Source organism: Podarcis vaucheri (assembly GCF_965113315.1).
Source record: "Podarcis vaucheri genome assembly, chromosome: 11".
Lineage (NCBI taxonomy): Eukaryota > Metazoa > Chordata > Lepidosauria > Squamata > Lacertidae > Podarcis > Podarcis vaucheri.
The window spans coordinates 40,477,938-40,505,936 of NC_138749.1; the positions used below are offsets into that span (position 1 = coordinate 40,477,938).

The 27,999-nt window shown below is 45.8% G+C and overlaps 1 protein-coding gene across 8 annotated transcripts; it reads right to left on the reverse strand.

Moving 5' to 3' along the window:
* Positions 1–310: 310 nt before the first annotated feature.
* GIN1 (gypsy retrotransposon integrase 1) lies at positions 311–27,944 on the reverse strand. Of its 8 annotated transcripts, none has more exons than XM_082191483.1 (9): positions 27,926–27,944; positions 24,369–24,509; positions 23,230–23,423; positions 21,129–21,434; positions 20,669–20,848; positions 20,383–20,553; positions 18,218–18,506; positions 15,890–16,218; positions 311–1,422 (listed from the first exon to the last, which is right to left on the reverse strand). In XM_082191483.1, the coding sequence occupies exons 2-8, from the start codon at positions 24,505–24,507 to the stop codon at positions 15,935–15,937; spliced, it is 1,563 nt and encodes a 520-aa protein (XP_082047609.1). In that variant the 5' UTR covers positions 24,508–24,509; positions 27,926–27,944; the 3' UTR covers positions 311–1,422; positions 15,890–15,934. The 8 variants fall into 8 exon arrangements, with proteins under 8 accessions (XP_082047609.1, XP_082047608.1, XP_082047610.1 ...); XM_082191482.1 differs by having other exon boundaries at positions 311–1,502; XM_082191484.1 differs by lacking the exon at positions 311–1,422 and adding an exon at positions 10,232–10,539.
* Between the last annotated feature and the right edge of the window lie 55 nt (positions 27,945–27,999).

Sequence of the window (27,999 nt, forward strand, 5' to 3'; positions counted from 1 at the left end):
CAAACGCAAAATCTCTAACTTTGCATCTATAACTATTCTAAATGGAACTTGTTAAATTAGCAAATATCAAAACATGCATGTTACTAAATCCCCCCCCCCCCCGTAATGCGGATGCGTCTATTGAATCCTGCATTCTATTATTTTTAATACACGAAGAGCTTGAGTGTGGACAGCAGTGAGAATGGAAGTGAATACTTGTTTCATGATAGGAACCGAATCCAAGAATATGTGGTTATATAGGGCCCAGACATAGGTGTCTGTTAAAGTGTAGCATCTGTGTAAGAGGTAGCAAACATGGTGCTCTCCACTGGCCATGCTAGCTGAAGCTGATGGAGAGAACCATGTTTGCTACCCCTATCTACAGGATTCAGGCTGAACAAAGCGTATTTGTAACCTGAGATGTGTAACAGAAGGGTACAGAATTAAGCAGGAACCCATGTACTTTTTGAGGAGATCAAACCCAGTGTGAAACCCAAGACATCTCCAGAGACCTCAGCACTAGGAAGCTACCTGAAGGTGTTCCAGTTGAATTGCCATCCTAACTAAGCAGCTGTCCTTACCACCAAGTATCATTAGGTAGAAATTGGTTCTCCAGGAGGCATCTCGATTCAGTAGTGCTTTTCCAATTAAGCAATGTACCATGGTAGTTCATCAGAATTTATAGATCAGGGGCCAGCAAACTTTTCTAGCCATGGGCCGGTCCACTGTCCCTCAGACCATGTGGTGGGCTGGACTATATTTTTTTTTTGGGGGGGGATGAACGAATTCCCATGCCCCACATGCGTTAGCAGAGATGCATTTTAAATAAAAACACACATTCTACTCACGTAAAAACACGCTGATTCCCAGACCGTCCGCAGGCCGGATTGAGAAGGCAATTGGGCTGCATCCGGCCTCTGGGTCTTAGGTTGCCTACCCTGTTATAGATCAATGCAGTATATCGGAGCAGTGCAGAATAGTGGCTCTACTCCATTTCCTCAGCATAGTCTACAGGTGTTCCTTCCGGCTGCCATGACTAGGTCACTCTTCTGACGCTGGTTCTTGAACCCCAAGATCATGGCTGCAAAGCAGCTAGGCCTGAAAGGCCCCAGGAAACAGTATTACAGTGGTACTTCCGGTTAAGTACTTAATTCGTTCCGGAGGTCCGTTCTTAACCTGAAACTGTTCTTAACCTGAAGCACCACTTTAGCTAATGAGGCCTCCCGCTGCCGCCGCACCACAGGAGCACGATTTCTGTTCTCATCCTGAAGCAAAGTTCTTAACCCGAGGTATTATTTCTGGGTTAGTGGAGTCTGTAACCTGAAGCGTATGTAACCCGAGGTACCACTGTACAGTGTTGATCTTGTTGCATGAAAGCTTGTGATATAAACAGACTGTCAAAGCTTCCCACATTTCCTTCTTGCTGCTCTTGGAAGGTTAGCACTGGAGAGGAGCTCAGAACATGGCAAATCTTTAGACCTTTCCCCTTTTTCTTCAGAAGATTAGAAGAACCATCTTAACAGCTACAGTTATTTTAGGGATGGAGGGGAAGAGAGAATAATAGAAAAAAAATAGAAAATAACTTCTCACCCACTTATACTGGTGAGTACAATACAATGCCAGCTTCTCTAGTGGTGCCCCCCTGCACCTGGTCCTCAGCCTAAATTCCCTACGTCAGAAGATTTATGCCAGAGTTGGGGAACATGTGGCTCTCCAGATGTTGGACCATAGTCCCCATCATCCCTGACCAGTGGCCATGCTGATGGGAGCTGCTGTCCAACAATATCTGAAGGGTCTCTGGTTCTCCATCCCTGATTTATGCCTGATACAGTGGTGCCCCGCAAGACGAATGCCTCACAAGACGAAAAACTCGCTAGACGAAAGGGTTTTTCGGTTTTGCGTTGCTTCGCTAGACGAATTTCCCTATGGGCTTGCTTCGCAAGATGAAAACGTCTTGCGCTTTTTTCTTAAAGCCGCTTGAAGAGGCGCAGTTGCGACGGACCGTGCTTCGCAAGACGAAAAACATCGCAAGACAAAAAGACTCGCGGAACGAATTATTTTCGTCTTGCGAGGCACCACTGTAATGAGAAGGGCTTTCGGTCTGTGCAGGTGCTTGCCAAATCCTGGAGATTGGGCTGATCCATAATGGGCTGTAATCTTTTTTTCAAGAAATGGGAAGTAAATATGACTGAAAAGCAGGATAAAAAATGCTTTAAATAAATAGTAGAATGCATGCTGTCACAAAACCGTACCTCTCTGTATTGCAACTCAAAAATGTATTATTCTATCCAGCTCAGAAACTTGATTAATGCACCAAATTTAAAATGATTACAGGGGAGTGCAACTGTTCCAAACAGCATCTCATTTCTCAGTGTCAAAAGCCATTTATTTCAGCGTGCCTAACTCGCATTGGATAGAATATGTAATAAAACTGTCATTTCCGAGATGGCAAAGCTAATCTCTCCCTCTCCTCCCGCCCTCCAACTCTTAAAACTTGCAATCAGGATCACATTTTGTGACACAAACGATTTAGAGAAACCATTTCCTTAATTTTGCTATTGAGGCTGGTATTCAACTTAAGTGTTACTCAGAGAAGACCCATTGAAATTAATGAAAATGACTAAATTTGGACCACTAATTTCAACAGGTCTACTGGGTTAAACCACAGAGCCTAGGACTTGCCGATCAGAAGGTCGGTGGTTCAAATCCCCGCGATGGGGTGAACTCCCGTCGCTCGGTCCCTGCTCCTGCCAACCTAGCAGTTCGAAAGCACATCAAAGTGCAAGTAGATAAATAGGTACCACTCCGGTGGGAAGGTAAACGGCATTTCCGTGCGCTGCTCTGGTTCGCCAGAAGCGGCTTAGTCATGCTGGCCACATGACCCGGAAGCTGTACGCCGGCTCCCTCGGCCAATAAAGCGAGATGAGCGCCGCAACCCCAGAGTCGGTCACGACTAGACCTAATGGTCAGGGGTCCCTTTACCTTTACCTTTTTACTCTGCTGAGTAAAACTTAGTTGAATACTGCTCTAAAATTTTATTTCCTAAATTCATTTTAGCCTTAACATTAGTAAGCCTGTATTCTGTATATAAAAGTCGTATTCCAAGGAAAGTGGATATGGGATTACAGCCTTACAGCAAAATCCAAACCCAAGAGTCCCCAGATTTGAGTATGTTTGGAGTAGGTGAATGTGGCAGACCCAGGGTTATGCCAGTTTAACTCCCCCATCTCAATTCAGCCAGGGGCACAGCAACTCCCTCAATCAGGCTCCATTGATGGGACTTATGCTAGTGTTAAGTCCCCAAAAAGGGCCTTCTGGGGCAAGGAGATAGAGCTGCTCCAAACCTCTATCAGCCCAGGTGCCTTGACAACTTGGAACTTACTCTGGCAAAAATAGTGGTGTAAGTCAAACTAGACTTTGTAATAAGGGTACCTTGCAGCCGCTTCCTAGTATACATTCATTTAATAATCAGGAACTGTATCCATATGGGCTCACAGACTGAAAAATGTCCTTGCTCGTGACATTCTTGCTAGTTGATCAGCGCTGCCAACTATTAGCAATCTTTTATAGATTGCTATCAGAGAACCAGAAAGAACAACCACCAGTTCACTAATTTCCAGTAGCTGATCAGTGGACTTGTAACCTTCCAACCTATTTTATTTTATTCAAGTATTGCTGTCAGGGGTTCAGGAGCAGAGGCGAGGGCAAGGGAGGAAACAGAGAGCGAGGGGGAGGAGGCAGAAGAAAGGATGAGTGATGACGACGACCCGAGATCTCCGAGTCTTTCCAGTGAATCAGAAGATTCACAAAAAGGAGCACCAGTGGCCAGGGCAAGGGGGGAGACTAGGGGGACACCCCAGGAAGATAGAGCCAGAGGGGACTCAGAGGAGAGCAGTTGGAAATCGGGACCAGCGTCACCGCCAGAGAGTAGGAAAGAGGAAGAGCGCCAGGGATCAAGCGCTGGCAGCTCGCAACAGGAGGGAGGGCACGAGTCAGGAGTGGCCACACCTTCATCGGGGAGCGAAGTGACGGTTAGACGGAAAGTGGAAGGTTGGGCGCGCGCGCCAAGTTCAAATGCACAGGAAGGTGGCGCAGTAGGCAGCCCGGAAAGGGAGCCAGGTCCTAAAGCCCGGCGCAAGGAGACAGGAGAGTCAGGGGGGTCAGCGTCAGAAGAATCCCGGAAGGAGGAGACCCAGGGGGGCAGAGGGACCCAGAGGAGAACTGTCAGGCGGAAAAGGTGGAGCAGGGCTAGGATATTAAGTTGGTGCGCAAGGGGCGGAGACTCAGACGGAGCTTCGCCGATCTAAGCATAAGACGTAGGGTTGCACGCAGCAGTTCAAGAATGGAGACTGTAACTCAATAAAGACTTTTATTTAACGATTGCTGGCTAGCGTGATCCTCTGTGAGCTCGGATCTGGAAGTAACCCTGACAGTAAGCTCTGTCCCTACAAATTGTGGGCATCCACGGCCTCGCGGAGAGGAGAGAAAGCGGGTGCCTACAAGAGAGCTCACGAACGGCAGACAACATGACGGCCGAACAGCAAATAACGGAACTCAGAGAAGCAGTTTCACGACTGACTGCCGAGGCGCTGGCGTCCAGGAAGAGAGAGGAGGAAGCAGCTGCCGCCTACAGGGATCTCCAGGTCAGGTTGGACGTGCTTACGAAGCAAGGGCAACAGACACCCAAACCTGAGGGGATTGGGCTGGGGAGACGCACAGGCGGTCTGGTCTCTCACTTCGATGGGAATTTGCAACAGTACCCCAACTTTAGAGCAGACGTAATGTGTGCACTGCAACTGCTGCACAAAGACTTTAGAGATGAACAAGAGAAAGTGGGGTTCGTCATGTCCCATTTGCATGGAGACGCTAAAGCGTGGCTGCGCAATTTGTGGACAGATAAGGATCCTGCGCTCCAAAATGCGGACGCCTTTATCAAAGCGATGGATGGCTGTTTTTTATCAAGCATTGACGTGGATATTGCCCGAAAGGAGGTGCATGGACTAAGGCAAGGGAGGGCCAGCGTGAGGCAGTATCATGCCCGCTTTTTCGCTTTGGTCAGTGCCCTGGAATGGGACAGAGATTCGGCTCCTGTCAGAGACCTTTTTTGGGAGGGCTTGCACAACTCGGTTAAAGATGAGATTGCGAGGGGGGAGAGACCCCGGACCACGCAGGAGATCGTTCAGAGGGCGCTGGCGGTGGGGGTGCGGCTGGAAGAACGTCCGTGGAGCAGGGACGAAGGGCGCAGCGGGCGCGAACCAGCCAGAGGCTCCTCCTTCCTTCCCAGCGAAGCAGCGCGTGCGCAATCCACGCCTCCAACAGGAGGAGGGGTGGAACCGATGGAGGTCGGGAGTGCAAGGGCTCAGTCAGCAGCCAGAGCCCTAGCACCGGCAGCAGTGAAAGCGAAGCCTCCTAGAGGGAACAGGAAGTGTTATATCTGCGAGGATCCAGGGCATATGGCGAAAGAGTGTCCCCGGAGGCTCCACAAGCACACTGCAGCCTCAGCAATGGTGACTGCAGCAACGCAGCACGGAGAACCACAGCAGGGAAACGACGATGTCTGGCTGGAGGAAGAGGCACTGGGGCCCAGCCAGACGTGTCAGTGAAGCAGTCCCCAGAGGTTTTACCGCCCATGGACCCCCTCCCGCCCAAGCCAGTAGTGAGGCTCACCGCATCGCTCCAGCTACCCAATGGAATCACCATGGACGTGCCAATCACCGTCGACTCGGGAAGCAATGCAGACTTCATAGGGCAGGACTTTGTCGACCGGCACGCTATACAGTTGCTGCCTGCCACGCTGCCCCTGCAGGTTGTCACGGTGGATGGCAGGGAGCTGCTAGGGGGGCAAGTGGTGAAGCAGACGCCACCTATGGTGCTGCGGCTTGGGAATCACAAGGAAATCATCAGCTTCAACGTCACTCAACTGTCGGACACGCCTATTGTATTGGGCATGAGTTGGCTGGACAAGCACAGCCCGACGCTGGCTTGGTACCAGAGGCAGCTGACCTTCGGCTCTTCCTTTTGTGCTGAACACTGCATCATGCCTCAGCAGGAAGGGGAGCAAGAGGAGTCACAGCTGCTGCTAGGCACGCTGCAAGCGATTCCCCACAAGTACGCAGAATTTTTGGAGGTTTTCTGCGAGAAGGAGGCAGACAGGCTACCCCCCCACAGACCATATGACTGCAAAATTGACCTGCTGCCGGGGGCGGCGCTGCCCAAAGGGAAGCTGTATTCCATGTCTGAAGACGAACTGCAGGAACTCAAAGAGTTCATAGATCATAATTTGGAGCGCGGTTTCATCCGAGAGTCCCAGGCAGCGGGGGGCAGTCCTGTATTCTTTGTGAAGAAGCGAGACACGCCCCAAAAAAGACTCGTAGTGGACTACCGCATTTTGAACAGTGTGACCAAGCCATCGGACTTCCCCATGCCCCGAATCGACGACCTCCTCGCAAAAGTACGCAAGGGCAGCGTGTTCACCAAGTTGGACCTGCGAGGGGCGTACAACCTCATTCGCATGCGGGAAGGAGATGAGTGGAAGACAGCCATGTTCACGCCCCTGGGCACCTACGAATATAGGGTTATGCCTTTTGGATTGCAAAATGGCTCCCACGTTTTTCAAGCTTTCATGCATCACGTGTTGGCGGGGCTCCTCTACAAAACGTGCGTCTGTTTCTTGGATGACATCCTGATCTTTTCGGAATCGCAGCAGGAGCATGACAGACACGTCAGGGAAGTGCTGAGCAGGCTACAGCAACATAGGCTTTACGCCAAGCTGGAGAAGTGCCAATTCGACGTGACGGAGGTGGATTTCCTGGGCTACAAGTTGTCTGACAAGGGGCTCGCCATGGACAGCGCCAAGGTTCGAGCGGTGTTGGATTGGAAAAGCCCACGCAACCGGAAGGAGGTCCAACGGTTTGTCGGCTTCGCGAACTTCTATCGCAAGTTCATCAAAGGCTTCGCTATGCAGACTGCGGCCATCACGGACACGCTCAGTTCCAAGAAAAAGAAGTTCATCTGGACAGCACAGGCGGAGCAGTCCTTTCAGGCCCTCAAGCGTCTTTTCGCGTCGGAAGAACAGCTACTTCATGTCGACCCCAGCAGGCCGATGAGAGTTGAAACAGACGCCTCGGACAGGGCCGTCGGAGCAGTCCTGCTGCAGAAGGACCCGCAGGGGGTTTGGAGGCCGGGAGCGTTTTACTCCAGGAAGCTCAGCAAGTCCGAACAGAACTACACCATCTGGGACAGGGAGTTGCTGGCTATTCATGCAGCGTTCAAAGCATGGAGGCACTTCCTGATTGGAGCCAAGCACACGGTGCAGGTCTGCACAGACCACAAGAATCTGGAGCACTGGCGCACGGCACAGTTCCTGAACCAGAGGCAGATACGTTGGGCTGAGTTCTTTGCGAACTTCGATTTCCGAATAGAGTATGTCCCGGGGGACACCAACATCATGGCGGACGCGCTCTCCCGTAAGCCACAGTATCTGGAGGACGCCACGCCAGCGGCCGCCATGCACATCTTCGCACCAACAGTGTGGGCGTGCGCTGCGGCGACAGTGGACCTGGAGGCGGTGCGACGAGCGTTGCAGAATGACTCCTTCGCGCAAGCAAAGATGGCAGAGATGCAAAGGGGCACGGCAGCGACCGACGGGTTCCAGCTGAGAGATGGATTGCTCATCCGCAAAGGGGCCATCTACGTGCCGGGAGACGAACTTCGCGCCAAGGTACTGCAGCAGCTGCACGACGCGCCCACTGCCGGGCACTTTGGCAAGGAGAAGACGGTGGAATTAGTCGCCAGGGATTTCTGGTGGCCCGGAATGAGAGGGGAGGTCGCGGACTACGTGGCGAGGTGCGACACCTGCCAGAGGGCCAAACCAGTGCACAGACCGCCAGCCGGACAGTTGGAACTCCGGACTGTTGCAAACTCCGGTCGAGCCATGGGAGAGGGTCGCCTTGGACTTCGTCACGGATCTGCCCAGCTCGAGGGGCAAGACGGCCGTGCTGGTGGTGGTGGACTTGTTCTCCAAGATGGCACATTTCATCCCGTGTGCGAAGGTGGCCACGGCGGAACAAACCGCCAAACTGTTCATAGACCACGTGTTCAAGGTTCACGGGCTGCCACGGTCTATTCTGTCCGACCGCGGGCGGCAGTTCATCTCGAATTTCTGGCAGAAGCTGATGGGCTTCCTAAACGTCAAGATCAACCTGGCGTCGGCGAGACACCCGCAGACCAACGGGCAGGCGGAGCGGGTCAATGCCATCATGCAGCAGTACCTGAGATGCTATGCGAATCAACAGCCGGCGACGTGGGTGGATTACCTGCCGCTCGCCGAGTTCGCCTACAACAACACGAAGCACGTGTCCACGGGGGTCACGCCGTTCTTCGCCAACAACGGGAGGCACCCCAGAACCTTCCCGGGACTGGAAAGACTGGTGGAGGGGGAGCCGCAGACAGCAGATGCGTTCGCGTCGGAGTTGCAGGAGGTCCACGATCAGCTGAGGCGGCACCTGGAGCTGGCCAAACACGCATACAAGGTGCAGGCGGACAAACACAGAAGGGTTGGCGAAGAGATCCATGTGGGAGACTGGGTCTGGTTAGCAGCCCACGCAGTGCCGGCCAGGTCGTTGGCCAAGAAGAAATTAGGGCATAAGCAACTGGGGCCCTACCAAGTCGAAGAGCAGGTCAACCCGGTGGCTTTCAGGCTGGCGCTTCCGGAGGGTTCCAGAATGCATCCGGTGTTCCACAGATCGGTGCTCACTCCCTACAAGGCACCGCACAGGTTTCAGGAACCCGAAACGGCGCCGAGTCCGCTCCGAGAGGGAACCAAGCAACGGGGAGTGGCACAGGAGGTGCGCCTCAACGAAGTCACGGAGATTTTGGACTCCAGATGGGGGGAAGAGGGGGTAGAATACCTTCTTGCTAAGGAGGGCACCCCGACCAGTGCCAACAGCTGGGTGCCGGGCTACGCTTTAGATGAACCTCTGCTCAAGGAAGAGTTTCATGCCCTTTTCCCCCATAGGCCAATGCCAGCGGACTTTTTCGACGACTGGCTTTTCACGCCCACGCTTTCAGCCAGCACGTTCCGGGGGTTCGACTCGGATGAGGAACCGACACGAGACACCCGTTCCCCGGAGGGGTCACCCTCGGGATCTGCTTCGGAACCCTCGTATTGGTGGGATGATCGACCAGAGGAGCAGTGGCGCAGGAGGTGGCTGGAGGGTCCAGGACGAGCAACGCCTCCAGAAGGAAGCGAGGGAGAGACGGACATGGACGTCTTCGGGGACGACCAGGGTTTCGAGCACGGCGGCACAGAGATGGAAGCAGAGGTGACCGTCGTCGACGAGCGCAGGGAGGAAGAACCGGAAGACTTCGGATGGAGGCCCGCCACGGGAAGCGAACTGTACCCGACATTCGTTCCCTTGACACTGCAGCACCCAGCTCCCGCACAGGAAGGAGGGGAGGGGGGAAGAGGGGGCTTCGAGGGGGGGATGGATGTCAGGGGTTCAGGAGCAGAGGCGAGGGCAAGGGAGGAAACAGAGAGCGAGGGGGAGGAGGCAGAAGAAAGGATGAGTGATGACGACGACCCGAGATCTCCGAGTCTTTCCAGTGAATCAGAAGATTCACAAAAAGGAGCACCAGTGGCCAGGGCAAGGGGGGAGACTAGGGGGACACCCCAGGAAGATAGAGCCAGAGGGGACTCAGAGGAGAGCAGTTGGAAATCGGGACCAGCGTCACCGCCAGAGAGTAGGAAAGAGGAAGAGCGCCAGGGATCAAGCGCTGGCAGCTCGCAACAGGAGGGAGGGCACGAGTCAGGAGTGGCCACACCTTCATCGGGGAGCGAAGTGACGGTTAGACGGAAAGTGGAAGGTTGGGCGCGCGCGCCAAGTTCAAATGCACAGGAAGGTGGCGCAGTAGGCAGCCCGGAAAGGGAGCCAGGTCCTAAAGCCCGGCGCAAGGAGACAGGAGAGTCAGGGGGGTCAGCGTCAGAAGAATCCCGGAAGGAGGAGACCCAGGGGGGCAGAGGGACCCAGAGGAGAACTGTCAGGCGGAAAAGGTGGAGCAGGGCTAGGATATTAAGTTGGTGCGCAAGGGGCGGAGACTCAGACGGAGCTTCGCCGATCTAAGCATAAGACGTAGGGTTGCACGCAGCAGTTCGAGAATGGAGACTGTAACTCAATAAAGACTTTTATTTAACGATCGCTGGCTAGCGTGATCCTCTGTGAGCTCGGATCTGGAAGTAACCCTGACAATTGCATTTCACATTGTTAAGAAATCGGTTGCAAAGCATTTTCTATGTGGTCAGTTAATACGGGCACAAAGAATTTTTTGAAATCTCTCCAAATATATAAAACTACATAAACCTAGCATTTATATTAGGGTTCATATTTTGGGTTTTGCATATTTGTGCAGCAAATCACTTAGTGCTTCTGAACATGAGCTTGCTTAACGATGCCCCCCTTCTGTCTTGGTTTTCTCCAGTGTCTCTTTACATCCATCACCACTGCCTGTTGGACTGCAGGGCAGATCCTTTTGACAGCTGCCCACTCTCCTGGTTGTACAGAACTTCAGAAAAAAAAGATGTTAATTATCTCTGGGAATGGCATAGAACTTACCATACTTTTCCATGTATAAGACGAGCTCAGTATTTTTCCATCTGTAAGATGCCCCCATGTATAAGATGCCCCCTATTTTGGGGGACTCTGATTTAAGAAAATGGGGGGGAGATGTATCCGTGTATAAGATGCCCCCCAATTTTTGACACTATTTTAAGGGGGAAAACCTAGTCATATACATGGAAAAATACAGTATTTTCCTTTTAAAAATATGTTTAAAATCGGGGGTCGTCTTATACACAGATAGTGCAGAGTGGGGAGAGGCAATTGGTTGCAGCCGTGAGCAGGAGACTGCCTGTGGCTATTGGGCATTTGATTGGTGGCCGCAGCAAGGGCTGTTGTCGATTGGCTTCCCCCGTGGCAATTGGGCGGGTGATTGGCGGCTTTTGCTCCGCTTGCGATTTTAAGCATTGTTCAGTCGGGTGAATGACATTCAGCAATCCCCCCCAGAAAAGCTCAACTATGGGCATCCTCCCCCCAAAAAGCTTAACAACTGTACAACTCTTGAGAATTTCCCCCTATTTTCTTAATTTGGAGTCCCCAAAAACAAGGGGTGTCTTATACATGGGGGCATCTTATACACGGAAAAATACGGTAATCCCTCAATATGTCCTTCCACTCAGAGCTAACAAACTTTCACGTCTATGTCTATGTTCTTTTCCAAAACATCGGCATATGGTGTTTCACACCTCACACTCCTTCCTTGTGGTATCTTCTTGTGGGCGATTGGGGCATAGGATTGACTGAAATATACGCATTCGCTTTCATGAACACACAAACATGCTCTTTCTCTGTGCAGCTGGATTTGTTCGACCGAAGTGAGTGAGTGACACCTAGTGGTTAAGAATAAAAGTAGCCAAGTAGGTTTTTATATGTACCACTACCGTATGCTCTGTATGCAGAAGATTGGGTTTCCCATTTCCCAGCACCTCCTGTGACAAGTCAAGTCTTCTGCCTGAACCACCCAAGAACTGCTGCCAGAAAGTACTGGGCCACATGAATCAAGGGACTGCTTCAGTATAAAGCAGCTTATATCTTATACGGTGAATATCCAGCAAACTTGGCATGGGTCTCCCTCTGTTCTTCCCCACTCCTCTGTTTCAGGGCTTGGGTGGGGGTTTAGGGTACCGTCCTCACCTTTTGGGGGGCAGCTGAGCAACTGCTGCAACCAGAGCCCCACTGCTCATGCTAGTGGCGTAGCAGAGTTTGCATCAACTCCAGGCTGCTACAGGAAACAGTGCCAGATCAGGCTCCTGCACTGAACTTGCTAATAACCAGACTGGCTTAGGAACAAATAGATCCTTGCCAGCTCACGTCTGCTCCCCCCCCGGCACACCCCACTTAAGAGGGGTTACCCTGGGCATCGTCAGTGCGGGAGGGGAAAATATAATTGGAGTGCCCCGGATGCTAAAGGTTCCATTGCTTTCCATTCATTCTCTCTCCCTCTCCATCTGGGACACTTGTGTTTTCCTCACCCTTTGTTGTCATGATCTGCTTGCTGCACCTCGACATGGTGGTGCAGAGAAGTGAAAAGGAGGGTGAGAGGGAAAAGGCTGCTCAACAGCTAGTAAGCAGGTAAAAGAAGCTAGCTGGAAGAAAAGAAAAGCAGCCAGGGACAGTAAGAAGAACAGGTGGTGTGTGAGACTACCTATGTATCTCTCCCTACGTAATCCTTTTGCTCAGTTTTCCGCCTCTGTCCAGTGAATGTAGTGAAACTGTGCAAAAGAAGACACGAGAAAGAGGTACGCACAGATCATTATCCCCAAATTGCAGTCAGAAGGGACTGGGAGAAAGAAGCCCAGCAGTGCAGTTCATGCTGTATACTGCAGGCCACCGGTCACTATCTGACTGTTTTATTACAACAACCACAAACTGCTGCTCAAAAGTATGATACTCCTACTGCAGACTGGACTGAATCTGAGAAAGTCGTTTACCAGAACCCTGCACTCTTTTCCACTGTTGTTTCCCCCTCCCATTGGGGAAGAAAGCAATTTACTGCTATGCCCCTATTGCACACTAAAAGAGGGAGGCAGCACTGAGATCAGCTTCAATCGCAATGTTATGCACTATTAATATTGGGGGTCAGAGGTGGGGCTGGTACTTGTTTGGACTCTACGCTTCTATGACTCCTGGTCAAACATCCCCCATACATCTTGGGTTGCAACAATGGTCGACCTGCTTGAATTACCCTTCAGTCCACCTCCAAGGTGAATCCTGAATTCAGTTGAATGCAGAATGCAGGTGTGTGTCCTGACTGCGTGTACTTTTAAATGTCAAGCTAAAATACACACATTTCCCCACATGAAGTGACAGCAGAGACTTCTGTCTTTTATATTATCAAAATTGAGCAAAACGCACAAATCTAGGGCAGACTGCAACAGTTTGTGGCAGAGCCCCGCTTTTTAGAGGTTTAAGAGATCTTGCCTTTAGTCCAACTCATCTAGCTCTGTTTGCTGAAAAAACTAGATTGCTAGAAGTTTGTCCAGAACTCACGATATACTGTTATATCTGTTATAATCAAAGTTTACTTTAAGGTAAATTGTGCTTTCAGTAGAAACCATGTTAGCTGAAGAAAGGTTATGTTAGCTGTTCTGGCAGAAGCTGCTCATCTCTCTAGAGCTGGTGAAATTACTGGTTGAGAAACAAGACTTCATTAGCTTCCTAGAAATTTTCAAGTTGCTTCTGGTGGGCTTAATTAGACCTCTCAGAATTTACATGTCAAAGCTACTGCAGAAACACTAAAGAACCCCCACTGACAGTATCAAGTGGTACAATCCAGAATAGGGAAAACTAGGCCATTATACGAATGTATGTCTTTCATTTCCTCCCCTGAAGTTATATAAAAACCCACCAGGTGGCACAAGTCAGACAGTAAACAACATTTAGCTAGTGATAAAGCTTACAGAAGTCCTACAATAAAGAAACTGTATTTAAAGAAGATCGTGGAGATTTGCATATTCCAGTTAAGTTTTGACGACGAAAACTTTCAGAAGTCACAGGGGCTTGTGTTGTACTTTGAGGTTGAATTATTATTTTTTGACTTACTAGTCGCTTACCGGAAAAAACAACATATGATAATGATAATGATGATAATAATGATGATACACTTTAATAAAACAGTTACAGTAACCCTTAAGGGAGAGGGTTTTCTCTGTGGCAGCCCCTAAATTGTGGCACACAGTCTCCACAGAGGTGTGCCTAGTATATTCATTGTACAGCTTTTACCATGTGCTAAATATTCACCTCTTTAACCTGGTCTATGACAATTAAGCATTTTGTTTTGTGTAGCCTACCGTCTTCTACTCAATGTATGCTGCTCTGTATCATTTGGAACAGATTTAATTGTTTCTGTGATGGTTCTATAACTTTATATTATATTGCTGTAACCCGCCCCGGGATCTCATGGCGAATGACCTCATAAGATATATTATAAATAAATAAATAAAATCCAGCAGAAAAACAACAAAAACTCCAGCAGCAAGAATGTACACCAGATAGGCCATTAAACAGCTTGCCCCACACTCTGTAAAATGTGTGGGAGAAGAGATACATTTTAACCTGGTGCAAAAAGGATGTTCAGGTGCTAGGTGGGCGTCACCATGGAGAACATTCTTCAGCTGGGAGCCACAACCCAAAAGGCCCTCTCCCTTGTTGACACACTCAGAAGGGGCACTCGGAGAAGATCCTCAGATAAAAAACAAAGGGTCCAGATAGGTTAATACTAGGAGAGGCGCTAAGGCCCTAGTCATAAAAGGCTTTGCAAGGTAAACCTTCAAAACAGTTAAGAATTGATTGACTTGTTGGTTTCAGGCTTCTCAAAATACTGGAAGGAGCTCATCAACAGCTTTGTGTGTTGCATGCAAAGCCCTTCTGTAGCTCCGGTGAACAAGACTGAGGCGGCAAACAGCAAGTCTTGTCAACAAGCCAGAAGGGATCTTAGAGACAGCTCCGTCGCAGCTGCAATGGACATAAGCCACACCACTTGGGTTGATGGAAGTTCATTACAGAAACATGTTCTCCTTGAAGACCTATCAGCATCTACCTTACATATGGTGCAGTGCTGTCAACTCTGTCAGCGGTTGTCCAAGAGGTCAGGCAGAAGTTTTTTCAGCTTCCTAAGACTCCTTATTTTTGGTTGGGAGTTCTAGGGCTTGAACCCGGGACCGTCTACGTGGAAGCCTGTGTTCTGTGGCTAAGCCACAGTCTGTTCTAGTGTATTTGCATGAAAGGTGTACAGCGGGATGTTGTGATTTTATTTGATAAGACACAATGCTGCCGGCAATTGACCAGAATGGATGCCACTTATAACTTCCCGCTAATTCTATAGTAAGTTACATTGAAGCAAAGCTTCTTTATACTAATGGCATACACAGCACGAACCACTGTAAATTGTGCAGCAACTGCACCATCCTACTAGGCTAGTTCATATATATTGCTAAACAACAGTTTAGTGTCATGTGTGTCAGTTTGCATTTCTTAGTACAGAAAGTATTGATCTGATATGTAGAGATTTTTCCTATTCTAATTAATTCAAGAGGATTCTAGAAGCTTTTCTGTGTGAAAGAAACAAGCAGAAGGTTCGTGATGTTTGGGTTATTCCTTCAGAGAAGCTGAGTACAGCTGGACTTAAACTGGTTCTCTTATCTTTTTCTGTCAAGGTCATGCTAACTATAAAAGTAAGGGTTTCACTTCTCTTTCTATCTCTTTTCCTTCTGGTGTAGTGTTCTGTATATAGTGTTAAGGTTTAGGCTTATTATAAGTTATTGTAAATTTAAGTTAAGTCTGTTGCAACTGGACTTCTTGTGGACAGTGCCAAACCGGAATGTACTGTATTGGATTTGTGACCATTATGCTCATTTGCCTTCAGTAGCAGTAAAGCTCTGCTAGATGAAAGACAATTGTGTCTGGTCTACCTTTTGGGAATCCTCTCTCCCTTCTCTTCCTTTGGCATGGCCAGAAAAAGAAGATTTTTAAAGGGAAGTAGTTACATAGGTTATGTGGTTCAGTATGTTGAAGACTGCTTGAAGTTGACTTGTTTCCCTTAACCATAGTTAACATTTAACCAGTTTGATATAAAATGAGAAACTATGGTTGGCTGAAAAACAGCTGAAAGTTTCCAGTCTCCTCCTCTATAGCTACACCAGAGCAGGAAGGGGGACTGCACGAGCCCAAGGCTTACTGCTATTTGAGGATATGGTGCTAAGCTATGGTTTCATACAACATACGAACAGAACATTCAGCAGCAGCTGAACCAGTGGTGAATTCTGGACAAAGGAAGAAAAAGTTTTGTATTTACACACCTTTGACAAGCTCCGTACCACTTATTCCAATGGAGTCTTACTACATCAAGTAGCCTCTGTCTTATTCTGAAGAGTCCAGTAAGCTGCACACCACTGTTTTGGATTCTTCGGCACTGAGTCAGTGGAGTCTGGGTCTATCAATTCTGTCTCTGTGCTACTGTTACATTCTGAGAAGACACGGCCCTTCCCCGACAGGCCATCATCAGCAGTGGGAACAGGTGGATCTTTTCCAGAAAAGACATCTTTGGAGCTCTGTCCTGTGGACATTTCGGATGAACCGACATAATCATGATCAACCATGACGGCACTCTGCCAAATGTAGCTGCTATCTGCAACAGGAAAATATGTTTTGATTAGAAGTCAAGTTTCATTTAGGCTAAGGTTACCAGACGTCCCCGTTTCCTGGGGACAGTCCCCAGATTTACAAATCAGTCCCCATACAAAATCCATTGAAATTGAAAAGTGTCCCCGGATTCATTGAAAAAAATCTGGTAACCTTTTAGGCAGTCAAGGCCATTAAATGGCCGGGGGGTGGGGTGGAATGCAAGCCCATTGCATCGTACACTTCTGAATCCAAAGACAGGAGCAGCAATACAGACGTAGCAGCATGTCATATCTGTACCCCATTTTATGGGGCACAGTTCTTGAGACGTTCTCTTTAAGAGCTGAGATAGACTACAACAATGGATATGCAGGTGCTTCTTAGAGTGCCCCAACTAATAAAGGAAGGGGCTGAAATTTGCCTCCATATTGTGACAGACCAAAGGATTTTTATTTTTTTTAAGCATTCTCTCCTTCCTCTTTTTCTGTCACAATACATAAAGATATTTACACATTTGTAAATAGGGATATTTGGAGGTAATATAGATTTTACAGTTAAGGCATCTTGATGTAAAAGCCTTAAATAAATTTTCTAGTGAGAAGCTTCCTTGCTAAAGTGGTCTAGAAGCAGTTAACCAATCTACTCTGTATCAATTCCTCCAGCACCACCACAAAAAATAAAACACCACACACAAGACAAAAGCCCAGTCTTTTTTTTTGTCTTGCAATTTGGATCTTTGGACTGTGCAGCTTGCAGCTGTTGGCTCCTTTCTAAATATCATGCTTGGTGACTCAGTGTCGGTTTAAAGGAAATGAAATTGCTGAGCCCGTCACAAATAGACTGGAGATGGAAATTAAATATTTCAATTATCTCTTCTGAACTAGGACAGAAAGCCAGAATGCTGACTGACGTCATAAAGACGTTCATTCTCTGCACAAGTAAACAAGATATTTTTGGGACATGGGTTCAGTACAGGTGCTTTAAACAACATTCAGGGGATTCAAAAATTCAATATTTTCTGGCTAGGTAAAGCAGAACAGTCTAAGTTAATGGGGGGGAGAGAGAAGACAGGGAGTGCTCTTGACATCTCATTTTGCATTTCAGCAATTCCTTCAATGATTACAGAAGACAGCACACAAACATATTCACCAAAATTTAATAATAAATGCTGCCATCCTTCTGTAACCCACTACACACATGGATAAAGTGCAGCAGAAACATGTACTTCTACCACCTTATCCTGCTTGGATTTTCAGTTCTCTTCTTAGACATATCACTATCTGGACTATATGCCCAGAACAGTTCTCACAATTACTGTAATTAGCAGTGGTGCATTTTCAAGGCTTCCTTAAGCCTCAGCATCATGTCCATAATTATTATAGTGCGTGTATTTCAACAGGCAAAAGGCCAACATAACTCTGTATAGCTGGAGAAAATGCACACACAAAAAACAAGTTTCACAGGGCTGGAAAGCCTTAGGCAAGTTTTACAGGGCAAGAAAGCTTCCCCATAAATCTCCATATGTAAAAGAAGAAATGGGAACTATAATAAGATCAATTTGCTTTTAATTGTGGTGGTCTTTTGAGATTCTTCACTTATTATTGCTCTTATTTGGGAAAAGTAAGCGCCAATGTCATAGTTCAACATCAACTATGGTTTAAACTTATGTGTTAACTATGGTTTAATGCTTGCTAGCGCACACTAGTCAAAAGTCCCAGCTTCTCCCTTCCCCACTCTGTACCAGGAGCAGCAACCCACGATGGCTGGCTTGTCATTACGTGCAAGTCTGGGCTCAAGGTTTCCTTCCCCTAAACCTTGGCTCCTATTTGTAATCTGGAAGTGAAAACCGTAAGTTGGGTTCACACATAACAGGAATAGGCTTGTGGTTTGTTGCTCCTGCCACAGAAAGGGACTTTTGATCAGTGTGCACCAGTTTATTTGCTTTACCTATGGTTTACTGCTACGTGACAACCAGATAATTGAGTGTAACTAGACATAACTTTCACCTTGTTCCTGGGATCCTCTTATATATGGCTTAAGGTGAGATATTTTGATGGGCCTTTTCAGCCTTGAGCCAGAGGCATCTCTTAATATTGCACAGCCATTATCAGTAACATAGTCTATAATACAGGGGCCAACCCATTCGGACTGGAAGCGACCATCTTTCCACCAGTTCTTCTTTTGTCTGAGAACTTCATGTCCAACTTTAAGGAGAAACTGATTAACTTGCTTTGGTTTCTTCCTGACTTGGCTCATGTTCCCACTCTGCTGTTCCACAGGCATTTTCTTCATATTCTAAGTAGAAAATGAACCTATTAGTTACAACTTTTGTTTTAAGGATGTACAATTCAGAGACAGATGTGTGTGTTTTCTCAAGTGCATCTGATCTGTGCAAGCCAGAAGGAGTCTGCAAGATGTGTGGAAATGAGCATGGGTGGAAATATCATCTGCATGCCTGGCCTAAGTAATATTAATATGGTTTTCTGTGTGCTCCACTGTATACACATATCCATATAAACTCACAATGCAGTTTTCTATTAGCCTACCTTATTAGAATATAAACTTGACCTGTTGGGTAATTTGGCAAAACCTATGGTTGATTTCTGCTCACTGTACCAACTATTTGACAGGAATCCTCAATTTAGGTATCATTGGATCTGCACAAAGCCTTTGCAAGGAGGCCCCAGGTGAACAGGCAATACTGAATGAAAAGATTGTGGGTCAAAAGGTAGTTGTTATACATTTAATGACTGTACAAATGGAATTGTAGGTTTTGTGAAACTGTGGACTGAAAGGTATGGCTGATATTTATTACTTTTCTAAATGATATCTGGGTCTTGCTTTATTTCTTATAAGTTCCTGTCTGTAATTGTCTTTCATAAGAAGGGAATTCGGGATGATGTCAGACAGCTTCACGCCCTAGACCATAGAGAAGTAAGCCTTAACTTAATCTGTACCGTTTGAAGATTTGAATGAGCCTTACTCAGACACATTTGTGCATGATTAGGGGAGTATTTTTAACCTTTATTTCTAGCTCAAACAGATGGAAATAATAGGGAATGAAAGACATTCGTTAAATGGATGGCTATGTGGGAGCCGGTTGAAGTTAAATCCTTCGAAGACAGAGGTCCTCTGGCTGGGACGGGACGATATGGGATCGAGGGGGCAACTCCCATCTCTTGCGGGGGTGCAATTAGTGCCAGCACCGGCCGTTAAGAGTTTGGGTGTAATCTTTGATACCTCCCTCTCTATGGAGGCGCAGATTACAGCTATAACAAAGGCGGCATTTTTTCATCCCTGCCAAACGAAGCAGTTGGCCCCTTATCTCTCTCGCCCTGACCTAGCCACTGTGATCCACACGACGGTCCCCTCCAAACTGGATTATTGTAACTCGCTCTACGTGGGGCTGCCCTTGAGACTGACCCAGAAATTCCAGCGGGTGCAGAATGCCGCGGCGAGACTCCTTATGGGGTCTTTGCTGCGAGATCACATTCATCCGGTACTATACCAGCTGCACTGGCTCCCAGTGGAGTACAGGATCTGGTTTAAGGTGCTGGTTTTAACCTTTAAAGCCCTATACGGCCTAGGACCCTCGTACCTACGGGACCGCCTCTCCTGGTATGCCCCACAGAGGAACTACAGTCTGCAAATAAAAACATCCTGAAGGTCCCAGGCCTCAGAGAGGTTAGGCTGGCCTCAACTAGAGCCAGGGCTTTCTCGGCTGTGGCTCCAATCTGATGGAACGCTCTGTCACAAGAGACTAGGGCCCTGCGGGACCTAACATCTTTCCGCAGGGCCTGCAAGACAGAGTTGTTCCACCAGGCTTTTGGTCAGGGCGCAGCCTGACTCCTTCCTCTGGCAACCTACACAGAATTTTGCTTAACGGTTGCCATTAATTTGATTTTAATTAATTTTTATAATGAAATGTTTTTAGAATGTTGGATTATTTGATTGTTTGATTATTTGATTGTTGTTAGCCGCCCTGAGCCCGGCTTCGGCTGGGGAGGGCGGGATATAAATAAAATTTATTATTATTATTATTATTATTATTATTATTATTATTATTATAAATGTGCTGAATTAAAACTATTCATACATTTTCTTTCTCTGAATTATTGTATCCATTGAACATTGTATATTTTTTCCTGAGAAAGGGAGGGGGCAGATTTACCTGGCAACTTGAAATTGTCCTTTCCTGTACTGCTTTCTCTGCTTGTCTAATAGCAGATAAGATTTTCACAAACATGCAGTCACTCTCCCCTTCTTGAATCACACTTAATGTTGAAGGTATGTAGGGATTTCGTTTAAACATTTGGAAATAGGGCGTGTTGTTGCTAGTTTCCTATTTTTAAAAAAAGGAAGGAAGAAAAAGGAAATGTGGTTATATTTGACACTGTGCTACTAAAGAACATTCAGCCCCAGTTCACACAAAAGGTACAAATGTTCTCCATACGTACTGAATCAATCAAGTTGAACGCATATGAAATAGCTTGCAAATGGTCATCCCAGTCTTTGGTGTGCTCTGTGCAGTATTTGAGAAGGAAAGATCTGATTGTCTTGACAGCTTCATGATCAGCTTGAGGGTACGGCATTATTAATTCCTTTGTCCCAAAGTGTTCAAACAGCTCCCTGTTGATCTTTAAGAATAAGACAAATCATTTTAAACCTCCACATTGTTTTTATTTCACTTGGTAACTGAAAACTGTGCTTTGAAATAGTGGCACAGTTACACTGTAAAGGTACTGAAATGTTTAAGCTTAATTTCTCTTTGAGATACAAAATTGCAATTAGTTCAAATTTAGACATTTAACATACATGTACCAAATAATAAGCTCAACACAGAATTCTTAAATTCATTTCTCCCCTCAACTGGAAGTTATCAAGCACACTTTCCAGAGCAAAGTTCGCTCCTCTTACCTGATGAACAAACTCTTCTTCCTGATCTATAGTTATTTTCTGAGGTGGTCCATAACAGAACGATGCACTGACAACTGCCTTAGCCACTTCAGCTGCTGAAAGGTCATGCAGGGGCAAAACCACAACCCACTTAGTGAAGACATCTGTTAGGAGGATGACATATACATTGTTCCGGCTGGTGGCATCAAAAGGTCCCATTAGCTCTAGAGTAACTACAGTCCATGGGTCTTCTGCCTTAATAGAATGGAATTTAGACACTACAGCAGCTGTATTCTTTGCTACCTGGCAATGTTCGCAAGCGTACACCTGGGAGAAACGTCATGAAAATGGGTGTTAATAGTCCATCCATTTGCATTAATAATGTTTTTGTAATAAGTTATTCAAGTATCTCCTATTATTCTAACAATAAGTTTAAGACAGAATAACCATGCTACATACCTTGGGGGTTGAAACTACCATAAAACATGTTTTGATACTTATAACTACAAATACCATAACAGATCCCCATTTACTCAGATACAAAAATAATGCAGGCAACTCAACTTGCAATTTATTTTGGTGCATTGTTCTATTCACACTGCCAGTTTTGTAGTCTGGGGGTGCTCCTGGATCAATCTGTTGTTAGAAGCCTAGGAGACTTCAGTGGCTACTAGTACTTTTACTTGTTTCAGCTGATTAAACAGCTACGGTCGTTTCTGAACCAGTATAGCATGATCAGTGTCGTAATGCACTGAGAATCTCCACATATGATCACTGCAATATGCTCTGTGTGAGGCTGTCCCTGAAGCTGCTCAGAACCTGCAGCTAGTGCAAAACTCAACAGTTTAACTGCTCGCTGGTACAAAGCATCATCATCAGATGACGCTGCTGCTGAAAGAATTGCACTGGCTGCCAATCAGCTAAATCCAAGATTCTGGGACTGGCATCCTGATTCCTATAAAGCATGGGATTAGAATACCCAAAGAACGTCTTGCCTCTTATCACTGTACTCTACAGGATGCAGCCTCCTGCGGAGCCTTTCTCATCAGGAAGTCCATTCTGTATAATGTTGGAATTGGGCCTTTAGAGTGGCAGCACTTACCCATCAGAACTCACTCCCTCAGTCCCTATTATCTTTTTGGTGTCCACTGAAGGCCTTCCTTTTCCAAGCAGCTTTCCTAAATGGAGATTTTTTTATCCCAGTCTGCAAATGTTTCAGACTTGGATTTGGTTTTAAATATGTGCTTACTATTAAATCACTTCAAGATTCTTTATGGGAAGCGATTCGTGTATGAAACGAATGACAGGGTGCCACATGCTACCAACTTACTTCAATTTTTGGTGTTGCAGCCAATAGGTATTACATTAATACACATTTAACAGCATTGGCAATATTATCTCAGAATGCAACACAAGCATCTGTTGATTAGATAACAGTCCAAGGGTGGAACTTTCTATTGCTGTTTATATTCTGCTGTCTTATGAAGATTTAGAATAAGTAAAGCCACACAAAATAAATTAAGAATACTCCAGAACCACACATTCCAACCTTTTCTTGCTAATGCACTTTTAGGATCAGGCCTTCCTCTACATCTTGAACCACCAGTTTTAAGTAGAACAAACTGAGAAAAATCAGTTTAACTATTATGAGTGCCATAAAGGTAAAGGACCCCTGGACGGTTATGTCCAGTCAAAGGCAATTATGGGGTTGCGGCGCTCATCTTGCTTTCAAGACAAGGGAGCCAGCGTTTGCCCACAGACAGCTTTCTGGGTCATGTGGCCAGCATGACTAAACCGCTTCTGGTGCAATGAAACACCGTGATGGAAGCCAGAGCGCACGGAAACACAGTCTACCTTCCCGCCACAGCGTTACCTATTTATCTACTCGCACTGGAATGCTTCCGAACTGCTAGGTTGGCAGGAACTGGGACAGAGCAACGGGAGCTCACCCCGTCATGGGGATTCAAACCACCGACCTTCTAATCGACAAGCCCAAGAGGCTCAGTGGTTTAAACCACAACGCCACCCGCATCCCATGAGTGCCATATCATCCAAGGAGGACTTTAAAGAATGATCAAGAGTTCATTCACACACAGAGAGAGAAACACAATGTGACCCATACCCACTGTTTTACATCGCTGGTTACTGATGTCCAATAATATTGAGATTCCACCAGGGTCAGTGTCCTTGATATGCCATGATGTGCACCTGCATGATTTTCATGGCACTTTTCTAACACTTTCCTTTTCTCTTCATCAGAAAGAATCACCAGGCGCATTTGCCTCTTGTCTTTTCCCACATAGAACAGATTGTTATCTAAAAGAAAGCATTCAGATAAATTGTGTAATTTCATACCATTTATTGTATATTTAGTGTATATTGGTTCAAATTTTATTCATAACTACTTCTTAGCACACCAGTTCTATTCTAAAAGAATGATGTTGGTGGTTAATGTGGCCAGCAAGAATATTTTTGAAGGATTTTGCATGGGTAAAATTTTAGAAAATATCAGCTTTTGTTTGCCAAGAATACAAATGTAAAGTTAGCATGACAGGGAATTGTATTTCAGAATAGGCAGACACGAGCTACCATTTATTTTATTTGCTAAATTTATATCCCCCACTTTCAACCCTATTGTGTTCCCAGGGCAGCTTAAGAGAAGAATAAAGTACTATCCCATTAATAAAATAAAGACAAAATAGATGAAGCAATGGCAAATGGAACTGCATCAAATCCAGCACCAGAAATTGAAAAGGAACACAGCAGAAATAAATACTGTCCTTGGTAACTTAAAAAGTTCAAATGGCTAAGGAAATAAAAAGGCTGTTGCTGAAGTGTCAGCAAAGCAGGCACCAAGCAAATTTCCCTAGAGATTTCCAAGATACTGCCAAAATGGAACACCCTCCATTCCTCAGAAGACATGGGTGGGGAACTGTTCCTCAGAAGACATGGCTGCGGCCCTCCAGATTTTATTCTTTGTAACACAAGACGGGCCACCCAAAATTTCAAATTATACATGAAGAATGGCATAAACATACATAAATATGTAATATTCCAGATTTATATAATCTTGTGTACAGTATTTAGATTTCTTAGAAGAAAATCATGTTCATTATGTTCTTTCTTTGTATGATGATGCAAATCCCATTTTACATTTGATAAGCAACAACCCAGTCCACTATTGTTTGGTCTCAGCCTTCACGGATATAAAGCCACTGCACAAAGCACACTGAACTCCCAAGACCGTTATATTATTTTTACCTCTGAAAACAAACTTTTTAGCTGCTCTTCTTATTCCGCTCCTTTCACTTGCTAATGTTGTGGGATGATATCCACCTGTTTGTTTGTAGTAAGAGATCTGTTTCAGATGGAGTCCACCATTTTTGCCATTACGGACCATTGCTGTTTAAAGTGAAACAAATACAAAAAGTCACCTGCCTGGCCATCTTTGGGTTTTTTAAAAAGCCTCTAGGCAACTAGAAAGTGAGGGGGGTTGAGTGAATAGTTAATTTTATTGTTCTTGGTTGCATTCTCCACTAATTAAGGTTTCTCTACCTGCAAACCCTTCAACTTCCTGTATACAAATTAACAGGATAGATATTAATAGAATAGATCTTACTCCAATAATTGTAAAGAACCTTTGACAATTAATAACTTAGGGAGGGGGTTCATGACTAAAATGAAGTAAATGCGTATAATGCAAACTACAACTATCAGTGGCTAAGAAGCAGATTTTAAATAAGACTCAATTTCCTGTACCTGCCCCATTTCTGAAACTTCTTTGGGATTTATTTGAAAGGTGATAATTGGTTAATTTTAATTCTGCTTTTCCTTATTTTCTATTTCACACGTACTATTTCTACAGTAATAGCACTTCACACACTATTTGAAATATCCATACTATACGCATCACATTTTACATGTAACATATTAAATCTCATTTTATAATCCAGTTTGTTAATTTATGTTTTAGCTCTTAGTATAACAGTTTTTTAAAGACAGCAATGAGGGAACAGCTGCAGCGCTATTAATAAATAATGGGAGAGAACTTATATGAGCAAAAATTGAGCCTATTTCAATTGGACAGTAAAAGAAAACACTAAATTCAGCAACAGCTGCTTTATATGGGAAAGCAAATATAATCAAACCAATCAACAGCACTTTACATACTGTAACTGCAGCCTTCAACCTAACCTCCCAAATGGCAGACTTTCAAACTACCCTGTGCGTATATATTCCAAAGTTCAATCAGCTGAATTCAAAGGCTTATTGTATGAGTGGAATTGCAGCTTAAGGCTGCAAACTGGTGTATCTAAAACTTAGGGACAAATCAGACAGGATGGTGGATATCTGTAACTTAGTATCCTGTCTTTTAATAGTGGAAGGAAGATCCTATCACCTTTGCTTTGGACACGCACTGCTACATACATCAGAAACCTACTTCACCATGTTCTGGATAGAAGGTATTCTGAAATACAAATTACTAGTGTGAAAAGATTAACTTCTCTCTGAGGTGTGGCTCTATACTGCTAGGATCAGGCTGCTACCAGTCTGGTAGAGATGTCCAAGCACAGTCAATAGTCGGAGACAATGGGAGCTGAAGTTTATCAAGATCTTGAAGGCCACAGGTCCACCATCCCTGGTCTAAGTAATGGAGTGTCTAAAGTAGCTGGGACAGGGAAATGGGGATGAAGATTGAACTTTTTCAGGAAAAGGATGCTTTATTGATGAAGTAAAATAAGAGGAGTTTTGCAAAGATGGGAGGAAGAGTTAGAGAACCATGGTTAGACAAAGAGAGATGAAGCAGTGAACCAAGAGCAGCTGCCTGGTAATGGGGGGGAGTGGTAGAAGCTGTGACATTCAGAGAGCTAAGAAAGAGAGGAATGAAGGAAGACCAAGTTATTGAAATCTTAAACCTATCGGGGGTTTTTCTATTTATCTGAAATCTGACACCCAAACCAGGGTTTCCAGGAGCAGACTGAGCAACAGCTGCTTGCCAGACCACCTCCCACAAATGCACAAAAATACAGAGCTGAAATCTTCAAGGCAGAGAGAAAGTGCTATGTGGCCGACAGAATTGTCACAAACAAGCTGTAAAAAAAATAGGGAATTCCATGTTAGGAATTACTAGGAAAGGGGTTAAAAAAACCTGCCAGTTTTGTAATGCCTTTACACTAATGTAAAGTGTGCAGAAAAGGATACTGTAGTGCTGGAAAAGGTGAAAAAGGAAAGAAGGAAAGGCAGCAGAAATTATCAAGGGGCTGGAAGAACTTCCCTATGAAGAAAGGTTGCATCTGGAGCTTTCTAGTTTGGGGGAAAGCTGAAAAATTATGCATGGTGTGGATATACAGATTTTTTCTCCCTCTCTCATAATATTAGAACCTGGGATTAATCAATGAAGGTGAATGACAGATTCAATAAAAAGTACATATTCATGCAACACATTGATAAAACTATTCTCTACCACAAGATGTGGTGATGACCTCCAATTTACACTGCTTTAAAAGGGGATTAGGCTTATTCTCCATGAATTGTCTATTAATAGCTACAATCTGTGATGGCTATGTACTATTTGTAGGCTCAGAGGCAGCATGAGACTGAATATTGGTCAATGATGAATAAAAGCAGAAAAATATTAGTGTGCTTATGTCCTGCTTGAAGGCTTCCTATAAGCATGTTGTTGGCTGCTGTGGGAAGCAAAATACTGGATGAGGTGCACCTTTGGTCTGATTCAGCAAGGTTTGTCATGTTGTCAAGCGTGCATGTAATTTCAGCTCAAGTGTGCTGTGATTTATACATACAACCCCCCCCCATATTTCAATTCACCTAAATTTGGCTGCCAGAGGCTTTGCAATACTGATAGAACACATCAAAATACAGCAATATGGTGTTGGATTTTTGTTTTTGTTTTTAAGAAAACACAGTAAATGGTTGGCCCATAGGGCTATCATCTGAAAGCACAAGATACAGCCACTCAGTCGAAATTCATTGCCTGGATTGCAGGTGTAATTTTAGAGGATGGTAAGGGAAAGTCCCAAGAGGTAAACGGAAAGGGACGTGTGTTTTTTTCTTTTTCTGATAAATAAGGCAGACAAAAAATCCTAAAGTATGATTATGTGGGGAAAGGGGCACAGCAATGGGAAGAAAATATTTCCAACATCAAAAAATATTTCCAATTCCAACCTTTGCCTCTAATTCCAGTTAAAATAACTTAGTTTGTCCATCAGCACTATGGAAAAAACTATATTAGACAGTCCATTTTTCCACCCTGCTACAGCAGGGAAATCCTAAAAACTCAAATGGTGAAAGCAAAATATATTTTTCCATATATTTTCCAACTCCTATCCTAGTTTGCTCTGGGCAGGCTGCAACACGATGCAACCGAATTATTATTAAAAGAAAAGAAGAAGAAGAAACAATCTAGGCTGCTATCCTCCCAGATGAGCAGCTATCCCTTTCACTACCCGAATTACAGAGTGTCGGGGCGTTAAGGGGGAAAATACAACCACCAGCAGCAACCAGGAAATCCGGTCCGCCGATAAAAGAAACTGTCAAGGAAGAAGCATTCTGGCTTCTTCCCGCTATTCCTTCGCCAGGGTTCCCTTCTCAGCGCATGCGCACAGCACGTCCCACGGCCTCACCGGTAATACCAAGCGACTGTTCGTTGGGAACCAACGCCTCCCCGTCACCGCCGCCACCGCTTCGCCCCCCCTTTCCCCCCCAGTGAAATTGTTCCCGCCCAACGGAAGGGCTAGAGCTTCTCTCAAATTATTCTTCCCTTTCGCGGCGCAAAAGGAGGCACCGGATCACTTGGAGACCTATGTGGCGCTCACGGAAGTGACGACAGAGGAAGGGAGATAAGCGTGCGGGCATCATAGAGATAGGAAAGAAG

What these genes read in the sequence shown, in the direction of transcription:
- GIN1 (XM_082191483.1), bottom strand. Translation starts at nt 24,507, where the DNA reads ATGGTCCGTAATGGCAAAAATGGTGGACTCCATCTGAAACAGATCTCT. An exon ending in TAAAAAGTTTGTTTTCAGAG is followed by an intron (nt 23,424 to 24,368) that starts GTAAAAATAATA and finishes GCTTTCTTTTAG; the next exon opens with ATAACAATCTGTTCTATGTG. An exon ending in CCAGCGATGTAAAACAGTGG is followed by an intron (nt 21,435 to 23,229) that starts GTATGGGTCACA and finishes CGTTTCTCCCAG; the next exon opens with GTGTACGCTTGCGAACATTG.